At 55.3% G+C, this 14,819-nt stretch overlaps 1 protein-coding gene across 2 annotated transcripts in view; it reads right to left on the reverse strand.

The window, feature by feature from the left end:
* The window catches only part of PRIMA1 (proline rich membrane anchor 1), a 58,867-nt gene extending 44,372 nt beyond the window's left edge, over positions 1 to 14,495 (reverse strand). Inside the window, exons 1-3 of one of the 2 annotated variants that reach the window (XR_004910520.2) lie at positions 14,394 to 14,494; positions 13,599 to 13,725; positions 6,372 to 6,507 (exon numbers count right to left, since the gene is read on the reverse strand). Coding sequence is in view for 1 of the 2 variants with exons in the window: in XM_036071058.2 (XP_035926951.1) it covers positions 6,372 to 6,507; positions 13,599 to 13,691 (229 nt within the window). In the remaining variant the exon portion in view is untranslated. Of the gene's footprint in view, positions 1 to 6,371; positions 6,508 to 13,598; positions 13,726 to 14,393 lie in introns of both variants that reach the window. The other variant, XM_036071058.2, reaches the window with a different exon arrangement.
* Between the last annotated feature and the right edge of the window lie 324 nt (positions 14,496 to 14,819).

Consider the following 14,819-nt stretch of genomic DNA (forward strand, 5'->3'; position numbering starts at 1 on the left):
TGCTAAAGATCAAATTTGACACTTAAAAGGGCAGGATGATTGCTATAGAGGAAAAAGAAAGTTCAAAGAGTGTGTGCGTGAAGATGGAGGGTAGCGTGCTTTTAAAATGCAGGCTGATTCTCTGACACTCTATCAAGAGACGGGAGCGGAGTCCCACTCCCCAAATGTGAGCAGCTTTGGGCCCTTGATTCCAAGGAACAAATGCAGTAGGAGCGATGCTGCATGACCTCCTCAGCCAGGTTCCACCTGCTTCTGGGGCTCGGCACGCGGCCGCCATGCTGCGAGGAAGCCCAAACCACAGGGAGCCAGCACGTGTGTCTGGTGGACACGGCTGGCTGGAGACCCAACGAACAGCCAGCACCAGCCACCAGACATGAGCAGGGAAGCCGTCAAGGGGGATCCAGGCCCAGCCAACTGAGTGCAATCTCAGGAAAGGCCTCCAGTGAGAGCCTCCTGGTGGAGCCCCGTCAACCCCCTACCCACGAGAGGAAAGGATAATGCACCTGCTGTTGTTTTCACCACTAATTTTGGGGGCGATTTGTTTCTTAGACAGACAGAACTCCGAATGGTGGGACCTCTGTGGAAGTCAGGGAGGGTTTTCCTGGAGGATATTCGAGCTGAGATCTGCATGAGTTAAGGTCAACTACTTTGAGGGGCAGTCTGGTGCCAGGAAAGACTCATACATGCAAAAGCTCTGAGACAGAAAGGAGCAAGGCCCATTCAAGGACAGGAGGGGGGACCCCTGATGCTAACTGTCCGTAACGGAGGGGAGGAGGCAGGCAAAGGATGCGGCAGGAAGCAGGAATGACCTCCCCTTCTTACCAGTTGTGCAGCCTGGGACAAGTAACTCACCCTCTCTGAGCCCTAGGCTCCTCACAGAAATTGGGGATAATACCACTTACTACAGAGAAGAGTGGTTAAGGATTAAATGAGCTGAGGAAAGAAAAGCTTCCACCGCAGTACCAGGAACTAAATATCATTTTCCTTCCAGTGTTCTGGGTGAGTGAAAAAAAACATTCTAGAACTTCCACAGTCCCATTTGTTTCTCTTTGTTAACACTTGGCCCTTGGCACAAGAAATGGGGAGCCAGGTCACCCCACTCTAGCTCCACCACTGCTGGGTGACCTTTGGGGAGTCACTTAACCTCTCTTCTGGTTTTTCTAAGAATAAAACAAATGCAGAAATAAAACCTCTATCAGACTTGACTCCGTAAAGACAGGCACTGTGGAGATGCGGGCTCACGCCTCTGTTCTGCCATAGCTATTTTTGGCCCAATCAGCCTCAAAAGCAGGTCTCACAGAGGGGTGTACGTGCTTTTCCTTGAGGGCTGGTACATGTCTCCTTCCACGGCCTCAGCCGTGTCTGAGTCACACGTGGGGACGAGTGGGCATCGCTGACATTTACCAAGCGAGCCCAGGTCCTGAGCTCTGGCGGCTGCCGTGGGCTTTCTGCTCAGGCCCCTTGAGCATGCCTTTGCCTTTGCCAGGATTCACCCCTGCCCACGCCTTCCAGAAATATCTGGACCTCGGGGACCCCGATTAACCGTGAGCCTGGCGAGGGCTGCCCCGAAAGGGGCTCCGGGCGGGACTCTGAAAACCTTTTCCTTTCTGTTGAAAACCTAGGAGAGCCGACACATCCTTAAAGAGCCAACCTCATCCTCAAGTTTCTAACCTGATGCTCCTTTGTCAGCAGACAGGTGCCAGGACCGTGTTTAAGTAACTCCCAACCTGGAGGCCAGTGACCTTTTATTATTACTACTCTGATCATTAATATTTATTAGCTGCCACTTATTGAGTATGACTTGGGCTCTGGGTTCTGCACTGTGTTAACTTTATGGCACTAAACCCCCCAACCACCCACATGCAGCTGGTGTTGTCATTAGCCCCATTTTACAGATGCAGAAACTGAGGTCCCATGTAGTTAAGGATACCTTGCCCAAATCACTTAGCTAATGAGCAAGATTTGGCACCAGGTCTAGAGGGCAGGAGAGCTGGGCTGCCACAGGGCTTTTCAAGCATGTAGTTTCTGCACATGCAGCCTATGTCATCTCCAGTCTTCCCAGCAATCCCTTCTCCAGGGGGTACCCCCAGCCCCACTTTACAGATGAGGGAACTGAGGCCCTAAGAGGGAATGTGACATGCCCAGCACGACAGACCTAACAGCGGAAGGGCCAGATCTGCCTCTAAAGTCCCCTGACCTGTCATTCTCTGGGACACCAGGAGAGTCCTGGGCAAAACAGGACACGTTGGTTGCCCTGAGCAGCAGGGTGCTGTTTGGAGGAAGAGGGTGGCCTGCCCGCCCGGCCACGTGGAGAACGCCCAACAATTTCTGGCAGTCACTTCCACGCGTGACCATATAGGTCTGCGGGAAGATGCACAGAGCTTTCTCTCTTCCCTCCTTCTCCCTCGATCCCAGACCCACACACTGTAGCCCACACTCCAGCCGACGAACATTCCTTCAGCCGGGAGTCTTCTGCCTGATCCTAACTCTGGGCTTTGCTTCCACCGCTCCCTCTCTTCCACGGCCTGGCCGGCCTCCCTCTGTTCCAGCCCGGCCAACATCTACTGGAGAACTCTTTCATGCCATCCCAGATCCTCCCTTCCAGCCCCTGCTGGGGAGGCCAAGTCCCTGTGCGCCTCTGGGTGCCACCGGCATGCCCACTGCAGACACTGGGCAAACACTGGCCAGTGAAGGAGAGGCCCTCGTGAGCAGAACGGATGCAAGGCACATCCATGGGACAAATGGGCAAAAGGCTGACACGTGCTCAGAAACAGCATCTCCCGAAAGATGGCAGGAAAGGACACTCCTTCTGCAAACTGAACTTCATGAGGGCAGGAGCCGCCCCTCTCTTGCTCACTGCTGACCTCCTAGCCCTTGGCACCGTGCCCGGCACCTGCTGAGCTCCATGCACACCTAGGGAACAAAACGACCACAGAGGCTTCACAGCACCGAAGCCCTGTGCCTGCTGGGAGAGGCCGATTCCTTGGGGACTATAGAGCAGGCTGAAGTTGTGGGTGTGGCTCTCTCTCTGTCTGACATTTATTGGGCACCACCTGTGTGCAGGGTCTAGGCTGAGCTCAACAAGGATGGAAAGAACATACAAAATATTTTCTCTGCCCTTAGTCTCATCTGCCTCACATGCCCCCAGGTAGGCCATGGCCCCAGGGGGCATCCTCTGTCCCATCCCTGCCCAGTGTCCATGTCCTCATCCTTAGGCTATCGCCCCTCTACCCCTCTACCTGGCTCTTCCCTTGGAAAGCCATCCCCTCCTTTAACCTCCAGCCCTGAGCGCCAATGCCAAGTGTGGTCACGTGGCCCAGGCCCGATTAATCAGCTCATTCCATCCCATAGGACTGACCACCATTGACCCAAGGACAGACATGTGACCCAAGCTGGTCCACTGAAAGTCAGCCCCAGGACTTTAGTTGAAGGATTCAGGAAGGGAAGCTCCCTCTGTAGGAAGATTACTGACAGTAAGGTTGATGGAATCTGGGAGCCTGGAGTCCTCAGGGACTGGGCCAGCCTCAGAGAAGGGACAACCCAGGGGAAACCAGAAGACAGAAAGACAGAGACAGAAATCCAATACTATCATCATACAAGGCCTGCTGCTGGATATCCTGACACGTGAGCCAAGAAACTAACATCTTTCACCCTAGTTTTAGTATGGCTTCAGCTGCTTCAAGATGCGTCTCTGCTCTGTGTAACTGAAGGAGCCCCGCCATAGAACCAAGCGACATCTGCTCTCCTCAGCCCCAGAAGCCCTCGGGCCCCAAACCCAACATGAGGCCTCTGTCCCCCGACACAGGGCACTCCCTGCCTGCCTCCCCTTCTCTGCGGCTCCCAGCCTGGCTCCAGGCCCTCGTGGGTGGTCTGGGGCTTGAAGTCTCTTACGAGTTCCCCACTAGACTCCAGTCTAGCAGCTCACCCCCCAAGCCACCACATTGTCAGGAAAATGGATCTTTCTGAAGAGGACAATAGAGAATCATGCCAGTTCCCCAATTCACACCTTTGTGGGCTTGCTGCTCTCCACGGCAGATTCCTAAAGCATGGGGTGCGTGTCCCTGCAGGTAAGTGAGCTGCCTGCAGATGGCACGTGGACCCAGCACGCCAACACACGAAGACGGAACAAGAAACTTCGGCCCCCTCTGGTCCTCTTACAAGCCTTCTGATTTCTTTATAGAGAAAAATCTCTCCATGGTCCTACTAGGGCTCCGACATCTCTCTACCACTTGCTTCTCTCCCTTTTTAACAAAAAAAGGGAAAGCCTTGAGCTCGGCACCTTCCACAACAAGCTAGAACTTTGAAATATTGTTTTGTGCTTGTTGTATTTGTTTTTACGGTCACCTTCTATGTATGCGAATGATAGTGGTTTTTCATTGACGGTAGTTATATAAAGTTTCCTTTGGAAATTAATTTATATAAACACAAAAGTGAGTCTATTTAAAGAAAAACTAAGGCAAATGACAGGACGTATACGGAGATGATGAATCACGTTTGGCAAACAATGATTCACAGGATGCAATGTGATCTCCTCAGCCAGGCACATGACACCCTCACGGTCCGCCCCTTGACCACTCTTTCAAACCCACCAAAGGGCTTTTGGCTCCCATGACGAGACTCACAAAGTCAGACCTCCAAGCCTCTGCCCATGCTGTTCCTTCTGCCCAATGTCCTTCCCGCAGACCCTCCTTCTCAACCTAGAACAATCTTATTTATTCCTGAAGGCCCAGGTGAATGTTGCTGTCTATTGTGGCCCAACTGCTCAAAGATCTCAAGGCCCCCCTGTGCTCTCTTGGGCCACTTTTTAGGGATTGCTGACACTAAGGCCTTCCCTTTGAGGCTGAGAGACCCCAGAAGACCAGAACGGTCTTTCACCTCTGTGTCTGGCACAGAAGTTCGGTTAGCACGGGGGGGGATGTGGACCCATCAGATGCAAGCATATCTGGGGACCACAAAGGCCCAGAGCCCAAACAGCGGGAAGGGAAGGGGGAGGGGAATGATCTCCAGACGCAGGTGCCCGAGGCTGGTCCCCACAGCACAGCTCAGGGATCCCCTCAGGAGAGAGGAGGAGGTGAGCATCCGGGCTACCGGGTCCTGCAGGGGCCTGGAGCAGACAGCCTAGCAGGCCAAGCTTCTCGACTTTAACTTGCATTTGGATCATCTTTGGACTTGTAATGCCAATTCCTAAGCCTCACCCAAACACTGGCTCGGTGGGTTTGAAGTGGGTCCTAAACTACACTTTAAAAGGAATGCCTCGGGGCGTCTGGGTGGCTCAGTTGGTTGAGCAGACAGACTCTTGGTTTCGGCTCAGGTCATGATCTCAGGGTCCTGGGATCAGGCCCCGTGTTGGGCTCCGCACTCAGTGGGGAGTCTGCTTGAGGATTCTCTCTCTCCCTCTGCCCCTCCCCCCACACTCTCTCCTGTGTGCGCGCTCTCTCTCTCTCTCAAATAAATTAAAAAAGAAACGCCTCAAGTGATGGCAAGGGCCACACTTGGAGAAACACTGGGCCACAGGTGTCAGCACGAATGGAAACAGGTAAGGGCCTAGCAGACAAAACGCAGAAATGCATCTGAACCGCAAAGATCCTCCAGAACATTGCATCACTGACTGGCCACCGAGAGCCTGAACACACAGTCTACCGGCGAATGAGCATTGTCAAGGTTATTTACAATACGCCCCCAAATAATTCAATGGAGATGTGTTTAATGAGGTAGATCCCCGCACCATCACAGGCAGTGTTAGAGGCCGACCCTGGAGTGATCCATCCAAAATACAGAATCTCTTGTTAGAGACCTTCTCGACTATCGATTGTGAGCAGGAAACTTAACCCCTCTGAGTCAGGATGAGGCCATTTCTGGCTAAAGAAACCCTCCTTTGTTCGAATGACCAGGCAATCAAATTGTTCGTAGATGAAATCCAGGCAAACCAGAGAAAGGGAGGTTTCTAGCAGAACTCGCCGCAAATGGCAGTAAGAGCCTCCACTTTGGTTCGTTACCAATTGCCTCCTCACGCGGGAATTAAAATAGAGAAGTGAAAGCATGTGGACCCGTGGGGTCTTTGAGGCCAGCCCGGTGGCTGCCCCCCTTCCAAGCTCTGGCCTTCAGAACAATCCAGGCCGAGTCACTCATCAAATGGAGATTGACTTTTATCTGATTAACCGGGGGAGAAACATCCTCCTCCATCTCGCAGGAACATTCTGTGGGAAAGGCGTTTTGCAGACTGCAGGGAAAAGTTGGGCCTTGGCTTCCCTCCTGCTTGGGCAGTGGAAAATTACAAAGGAAGCAAGGCTGTCCTCTGCTCTGCTCACGGGTTCTTCCTGGGCCCGGAAAACACAAAGAGAACCCCAGAAACGGAGTGAGCCTTTACTTACCTGGGGCGGAGAGGAGTCGGGGAGGTGGTGGGGGCGGCGGTGGTGGGGGCAGCAAGGGAGGGGGGCGGCACTGGCAGATGTGTTGACAGCTGTCGGTCACCTTGGAGCAGGACTTCTGGGGCTCACCATGCGTCACCTGCAGAAACGGGCAGGTGCCCAAGAGAAGAGCATGAGGCCGCAGGGAGCAGAAATGGGCCCGCCCCACCCACTCCCAGCCAGGCTGGAACTCGGGATCCTCCCCCCAGGCCACCGAGGGAGGAAGGCAGGAGTCGGGGTGGCTCGAAGGGAACAGTGTTGTGGGAGGCCGGCCTGGTGGGTTTAGAGACCAAGGTTTTATTCCCAGCTCTGCCAGGGACTGGCTGTGAGACCGTGGCCCATGACCTGGCTACTGAGAGGGAGACAAAAATTTTACGGTTAACTCTCAGAATTTCCCTAGCGCACAAATGAGGGAACTGAGGCCCAGGCTGCCCGACGTTCCCACACCCGGGCAGTGACTGGATACCGATTTTACCTCCTCAGTAACCTGAGCCAACCATTCCTGCAGTCTTCCTTGTTACAGCACAAGGCCAAGCCCGCCCCTTCTCTCTGCCCACAGGTCCTGACAGCCTTCCTATGTCCACTCAGGGCCAAGGTGCCCCCCATCTGGAGGGAGGAACCTTACCCAGTCCGGCCATGTGAGCAAAGGCAGCCCGAGTGGTCTTGTGGGAAACACACCGGACCAAACCCTCTGCATCCTCCTAACAATCCCTGGGTCCCTGCCCACAGCTCAGGAGCTCACGTGGCCACAGGGCCCTGCTCCAGAGGCCCCTGACGCTGTTTCTAGCCCCACCTCACTCCACGCTCTCAGCTTCTGCTCTGCTCTCAACACCCTTCTTCTAGTCCCTGGACCCTGGCCACCCCCCATCCCCCTTTACGTATGCTGCTCCACTGTCCCAGAATGTTCTCCCACACCTTTCTCTGACTTGGTCCACTACTCAGCTTGGCTATCAGCTCCTCAGGGAAGCACCTCTGACCAGGTCAGGTCTCCTTTTATAGGCTCTCCTGGCACCAGGCTGCACTCTGTGGGTCAAAAATCTACATTTGGGTGATTATCTGATTCCTACCTGTCTGCACCATTGGACTAGACGCTCTGTAGGGGTAAGGGCCCAGCTTTTTATTTTTACCCACTAAGGGAATCCCTGGCATCCAATAAATATTTGGTGAATGAATGAATGAGTATTAAAAACTGGACCAGAATCCATGCCTCTTGACTCCTGATCTGGTGTTTTTTCGACACCAGTCTTTAGTTCTTCACCTGTCAACCAGGATGGGGCTGGGCTCAACCAGCAGTTCCCAACCCTGACTGCAAATGAGAATCTCCCAGGCAGCTTTAAAAAAAATACTCATGCCTGATCCTTTCCTAAGACCGATTAAATCAAAATTTTGTGTAACTTTCCCAGGCTAGACTTCTACTCTACAGCCCACGTGAGCACTGCTGGTTTAGACACTCCGTCAGCCTCCCTCCCCAGGGCAGAGTGCCCTAACCCGCGAGCCTAGGGTTCTGTGCCTGTCTCAGGGAACAAGGGGATATAAAGGCATGAAGGAAGGAGTTGGTGGGCATCCCCACCTCAATGAAGCCCCCAGTAATGTCTCTGGCTGTCCTTTCGGGGGAGTAGAAACCCAGAACCCCAGTTTCTCTGCAGCTAGCCACCTGCGGCCTGCCGTTGGGAAGGGCACGCTATAGACCACCTTTGGAGGCCAGTGCTGCCCCTCCAACACTCGTATTGTCCTGGGCCGGCAGGGAGAGCCCCTGGGGCTCCAATGCTCCCTTCACACTTGGCGGCTGTGAACAGGCTGGGTGATGAGCACTGGGTGATGGCAGTAAGAGGTGGGTTGATTTACAGCCCCTAACTTACTATCTACGAGGCCGAGAAGCCGAAGCCGCTGCTCACCACCTTTTAGGGTTCTTAAAGGGCCACTGACTGCGTTTCAAACTCCGAAGGCAAGCTCATCTCCCACCTGGAAGAGCAGATCCTCGGATGGGGAGCCTCTCCTAGTTAGTTGATGGGGATGCGTAACTCCCTGCGCAGACGTGGTACCCCCACCAGCTTCTCCACCAGTGCACCTGTCAGCTCCCCTGCGGTCATCGAGCTGCCCTCCTCCCGTGCCACCCTCCTCCAGGGGCCGACCTTCTAAGACCACGGGGGGTTGCTCGAAGACTCCATTCTGCCAGTGCTGGCCTCCGAGGTCGCTTCTCTGCTGGACTCTACCAGAGTGCAAACGTCAAGCAATGCTACGGCCAAACCAAGGACCCTCTCCGAGGGGCAATTTATGCGAGAGTTCCAGAGGAGCACGTCTGCTTAACCTGGCCCAACACGATGACCCATTTTTGTGAGAGGATATAAGGGCACCGATGGATACGAGAGTTTAAAGCAATAAAATTATCGGCAGGGAAGCCGGGGCCAAGTTTCAAGGCTGAAGGGGGAGGGAACAACGGAGTGCATGGCATTTAAAAAAAATCCATGGTTCCTTCGTCTCTCGGATAATGGCCCCACTGGAATGGGATTGTGCACATCTGTGTAACCAGTCACCCTTACAGAAGTATCCCATTTGGAGTGTCTATCCTTCTCCCTGATTGGGGGGGCCCACTTGGGGTCCTTCACTGGCGTTTGGTCCAGCGCAAGCGTGTGGCCACTGAGCCGCTCTTAACTGACACTTGGTTACTCAGACCTTGATCCACTTGCCAACCTCCGGAACCCCACGTTCCCCACCCCCCACCCATCACATTGGATCCACCTGCCCAGGGCTGCTGCCTCACCCTGTCATCTCTGGGGCACTCTGCCCCTGTTTTGTAATGTCTGCTCCCTGCACTGAGCCTCGAGCGTCTCGGGGCAGGCAGGCGGGTGGGTCTGTGCTTCCTGAGTCCTGACCCAGTGCGCCTTCCTGAGCCCTACTGTGTGTGAGCCATGGCTGGATAAGTGAGAGAGGCAAGCTTATCATTGACGCTTATGGGGGGTGGGGGGAGGACAGGCCCAGCGAAGCTAAGTAACCTACTAAGATTTCACAGGGCCCTGCATTCAGTTGGCACACAATGAAAAGATGTGTTGGGGGATGGTCTGCCCACCAGTGGAGAAACACAGGATCTATTCTGCTCCCCAACTCTGGGTCCAGTTGGGGGTTCTGTGGATTGGCAGTGTTGTATTTAGACCAGCCGAGAGGAGACCTCAGCATTGAGAGCTCGTCTCAACGCCTGGCTTGCTTGGTTTGTATCTTGGGGAGTCCCACAGGGAGAAGGAACTTTCCCTGAAGCCACCTGCTCTTGGCTGGACTTGACTAAGCAGGGGCAGAGGCTCAGAGAGGTCAACGACTTGCCTAAAGCCCGCAGAACAGAAGCTGACATCATGACTTCCTGCGGCCACTTTTCGTCCAGTTTTGCTGTCCCCTGCCTTCCCGCCCCTGCTCTGCAGCATCCCTGGGGCCAGAATCTTGTCGATGCTACTGTCGTGGAGAGTGGGCTAAGGCACAGGTGAGTCCCGCAGTCACCTGGATTTGGTACCTGCCACTGTGGTCCGGCGGCCATGGTGCTCCATGTTCCCACTCACTCCTGACCAGTCAGTGCAGCTTTCTGGTTCAGTGGGTGTTACCTTCCTGAATAGTCCCTGTGCCCATCAGTTTCTCCCCATTCTCACTGCTACCACCCTAAACCAGGACACCGTCATATCTCCACTGGGCAGCACCTGCCTCTCACCTAGGATTATGAGATAAAATAGAGGGCATCTTGTTAAATTTTAGAGAAACAACCATTTTTAGTATAAGTATATCCCAAATATTGGATGGTATATACTTACACTAAAGCCTGAGGCATTGTTTATCTGAAATTCAAATTTAACTAGATGTCCTACATCTCTACCTGCCTAAATCTGGCAACCCTCCCCTCCCCAGCGTCTTTGCCCCCTTGCCTCACCCCTGCTGCCCCAAATCCATCTTTCTGCTGGGCCTGGACCGAGATTTCTAAAATGCCAGGCGGAGACTATGTCATTTCTTGCTTAAAACCTTCAACGGCTCCCATAGCCCTCGGGATCGTGTCCAAACTGTAAGGCATTATGTTAGGGGCTTACAACAGTGGCCTCACCTGGGACTTCCCTCCCTGGGTTCTTCCCACGCCCCGTTCTCTCCTCTGGCCTCGGGGCTACTCCCTCTGCCTGGACACTTCATTCATGCCTGCAGCCTGCTCCTCTCTTGTCCTTGTTCATGCTTCAGCCGCAGCACTACCTCTGCAAGCCTTCTCTGACTCTCCCACCAGGTCTCGTCCCCAAGCCGACTGCTCCTGCTGAGTTCTCTTGCCTATAATTGCTTCATTTTCTCTCCAGCGCCAGGCTGTCAGTGCCACGAGGCCAGGGACCGCTCCCCGCTTGCACTTAACAAAGGGCCTGGCAAACAGTAGGTGCCCAATAGATGCTACTGACAAGATAAGCCAAGCTGTAGTGACTGATCATAGGAGGAGCTCAGCATTGCTGGTGCCCCGCCTTCAGCACACAGAGACCCATTGGCCCGGGTCACAGCCTGTCTCCCTGGAGGACACCCACAAAGATGATGGCTTCTGGCATCTTGTATGGAGACAGGCCAGCACCACAGTAACTTGATGAGACACACTCCTGTCACACCTAATAAATTTGCCAGCCTGTCATCCTCTTTGCTTGCAAAAAAAGGAATCATCTGGAAGTGAACTTAGAAGAACCCTAAATCACAAAAGCTCAGAATCTCAATTCTAGACATATTAAAGAAGAAAGGGGGGAGCCTAGGGAATGCCCCCACCAACCTTGTGGCAATTTAAATGTCATCCAACTTTAAGGATTATGTTTCTTATCCTCTGGGCGACAGCCAGAGGCTTCAGGCTGATTTCAAGGTGGGAACCTGGTGCTTCGTGGGGGACCACAGGTCTCTTGCTTCACCAATTAACCTATTAATTACAGCTCTTTGATATGTTGGTCTCACTCTTGCAGGTGTTTACAACTTTGGGGGATTCTTCCGGCAAAATGCTTACGGAAGCACAGATAGCTCTGAGTTCTTTCTCTATATTCAAGAAACTCCTATGATGTGGCAGATTTCAATCTCTCCGCTTAGAGGGAAATACATGGCCCTCATGCACTTGTATCTTTCTCTTCTTCCCTCTGTTCTCCTGGAGTCAGCTCTTTTCCTTAAAAACCAGATCCATCCATTCCAAAGCCCCTCTTCCCTTGGCTTCTCAGGCCCTTATCATTTGTAGATTAATTCTTCCAGAGCGTCCTGCCAACATTTTGCCCATTTTACTTGTCTGGAGGACTCCTTTTCTAATTGATTTTCACGAAAATTGACTTGTATTGAGTAACAGCATCTGAAACACACACACACATACACACGCATGCATGCCCGCAAGCACGAGCACTGCCTGGCTGAAGGACATTGCTAAAAAACTGAGCTGCGTTCACAAAATTACTTCTTTTGGTGGTGACAGTGGGGAGGCAGTGGGTCTGCTGGGTGAATCCTGCTGGTTCACGCCACAGAATGCCAGCCTCGGAGGCTGACAACAGCACGTTGCTCTCTAGGAGTGTTAGGGAAAACTGTAAACAGATGAATAGAAAAATGAAGTGAACTTCACATCTGAGGTTCAACTAAAAGTTACACGAGGGAAGCTGGTCCCAAGCCGCCCAAGGGTTTAGAAGTGACACAATCCTGAATCCTGAGGAGGCACAGCGGAGTTTAATAGCTGCCGTTTCACACATTAAACAAAGCTGTCAATTCCGGAAGGAAAACAATCGTGAGGGAGACAGAGGGAAGCCAAAGAAGCCAGAGCAGAAGAGGAGCCTGGGGCTGGGGCTGCGGTTGGGTGGGGGGGTGGGGGGGTGCCTGGCCGACCCACCTGCTCAACTAGCATGCTCCTTCCAGCCTGAGAGCCCCTGGTGTTCCCCGGTGGTCACCCAGGCCACCATCCAGGCAGGACGGACAGCTGATTTCCAGCGGGGCCCCATCGCGCAGGGCAGCTCAAGGACCGCAGCAGACTGGCAAGGGGTCTCACCCTATCCCCTCTCCTTTGGTTGACCGCCCCCTACTCAGGGCAACCATCTGAAAGATCCCCAACCCCCAAAATGCCACCAGAAGAACATGAAACCGCGAAACCTCCAGAGTTGGGGATGTCGATGCTCAAAACAGTAAAAATGTCCTCCAGTGCCTGTGGAACCGCTGAAAATTCAAAAACGTCCCACAGGTTCTGTCGTGATCAAGAGAGTGGCTGGCCATCCAGATAGAGGAGCAGCGTGACTGTTACTAGTATCGACAATGACAGCCGCAGCCACCACTGAGGGTTTATTATGGTCCAGGCGCTGTGCAAAGCCATCTTTACTTGCTTGATCTCATCAAGTACTTACAAGGGCACAGTGAGGAACAAGAAAGCAAGGCCCCGAGAGGCATGGCCTGAAGTCCTGAGCAGGTGAGGGGCAGAAGTGGGGCTTAAAACGCAGAGCTGACACCAGAGTCCACATCACCACTCCGCTGTACCACTCACTGACCGTGGACATTCTGGAAGGTACCAGGGGCCATGCCATCTGACCCTCTCCCTGAGCCTAACAGCAGTCACTCCAGCTGGTGGCCCCCTGGCCTGTGCCCTGGGGTCTCGAGGGGCCCAGGGTGAAGGCTCCAGCCCCAGACAATCCTTACAGATGGACAGTTTCTTCCTACATCTCCACTAGGGGCCCCCAGGCACAACCTGTCCACATCCCCAACTCCGCTGCCTCCAGGAAACACAGCCCCAGCCGTGGTTAAGTCCAGTTTAAGAAGGCTAAGTACAAGTTTACTAGTGATTCTGGTGGGAAATAAAGAAAGTATAATTCTTGGGATCATTTTCTTCTTAAGTTTGTAGAAGCTCTAAGGTTTCTTTCCCTGCATTTCTGCAACAGAATGTTATCATCGAGAGGGCACTCCCAAGCCCTTTCTGTTCCAAGGCCCTGTCCTGCAGGCCTTGCCAGGCCAGGACTGAGGCCTGCCCCAGAGTTTTTCCAGATCTTTTCAGGGCCAGAGTATGGAGGGGTAGGGAGAGTGGGAGGGCATGCACCTTTTCTTGTCCTGAGCTCTCCCCAGGAGCAACCTGAGGGGCGGCTGCAGGAAGCCAGGGTCGTGGGAGTGAAGTGCCACCGCACCGCCCCCCCCCCCAGTCCTGCCCGGGAGGAGGTCCTCCAGCCCGCCAAGCCCACACCACCGGCCGCCGCCGCTCACCTGCACGAAGCCCCAGAGAGGGTGGAGCGCGCAGTGCAGCAGCAGTGAAGGCCAGCAGCAGCCCCGGCGCAGCACCAAGTCCCGGAGGAGCATCTCGGCCCGAGGCACCAGCGCTCTCGGGGGCGAACTGTCAGGGGAGCAAAGCCCGGGTCAGGCGGGCGCCGCGCGGGCACCATCGCCCGCGCGCACCCGCACACGTAGCCGTCCGGGTTGGGCGGGCACGCCCCGCACCCTGGGGCACCCTCATAAACCAAGAGTGCCCCTTCACTCCAGCTTGCACATTCGCTGACCCTTGGTGCACACTCACAGAAGCCGGCATCCCAGAACCCCCAACCCTGGCGCACACCCCCAGAACCTGACGTGTATCCCTTGGCTCCGTGCACACCCCCAGAATCTTGCGTGCACACTTTGGCTCCATGCACACCTCCAGAAACAGCCAAGCACACTTAACCGAGCCCAGTGCATCTCCCCCAGAAACCTCCCCAGCCATGCACAACTCACTCCCACTGTGAGCACACTTCAAACCCGGCGGGCACTTCTCACCCCGCCTGCACACCCACACAAACGGCCGTGCACACCCACCGACTCCTGCCCGCACACTCGCTGACCCTGCAAGCACAGCGCCAGGAAATCACACGCTGCGCGCACCCTCTCTGCCCCGCCGGCCCTCACTGCGCACACCGCACCACAGGCACCTCCGGGCGCACCCCATGCGCCCTCGCGCGCTCTCCCGAGCCCCGGCCTCCCGGCTTCAGGGCGGGAGCCTCCCGCCCCGGTCTCCCTCTCCGCCCGCACCTCTCCAGCGCCTCACGCCACCTTGCCTGGCGGCGGCCCCAGCCTCCTCGGCGCGGGGAAGGGAGGTCCGCGCTCCCCCCGCGGCAGACTGTTCCCGAGCCGCCGGACGGCCCCCATTTAAAGCCAGCCGCCTCCCCGGTCCCCCGCCCTCTAGGCGGGGCCTCGGTCCTCACCCTGGCGACTGCGCGGGCGCCCGGGGGCTTCACATGCCGGGGAGGAGCGCCCGGCACTGGAGCAAAAGTTTGCGCGCGGCTGGGGCCGAGCGGGCTGCCGAGCGGGGGCCGGGCGCGGGGCGCACGCACGGGGCGCAGGGCGCGGCGGCTCCGGGCTGCTCCTGGCCGCGCGCGGGCCGGGAGGGCGGCACCCCGCGCCGGGGGCCGGGGCGGGCGGCCGAGGCGGAGGGGAGGGCGGGGAAAGTCTCCTCCG

This window comes from Halichoerus grypus, chromosome 8 (genome assembly GCF_964656455.1).
Source record: "Halichoerus grypus chromosome 8, mHalGry1.hap1.1, whole genome shotgun sequence".
In the NCBI taxonomy this organism is placed as follows: domain Eukaryota; kingdom Metazoa; phylum Chordata; class Mammalia; order Carnivora; family Phocidae; genus Halichoerus; species Halichoerus grypus.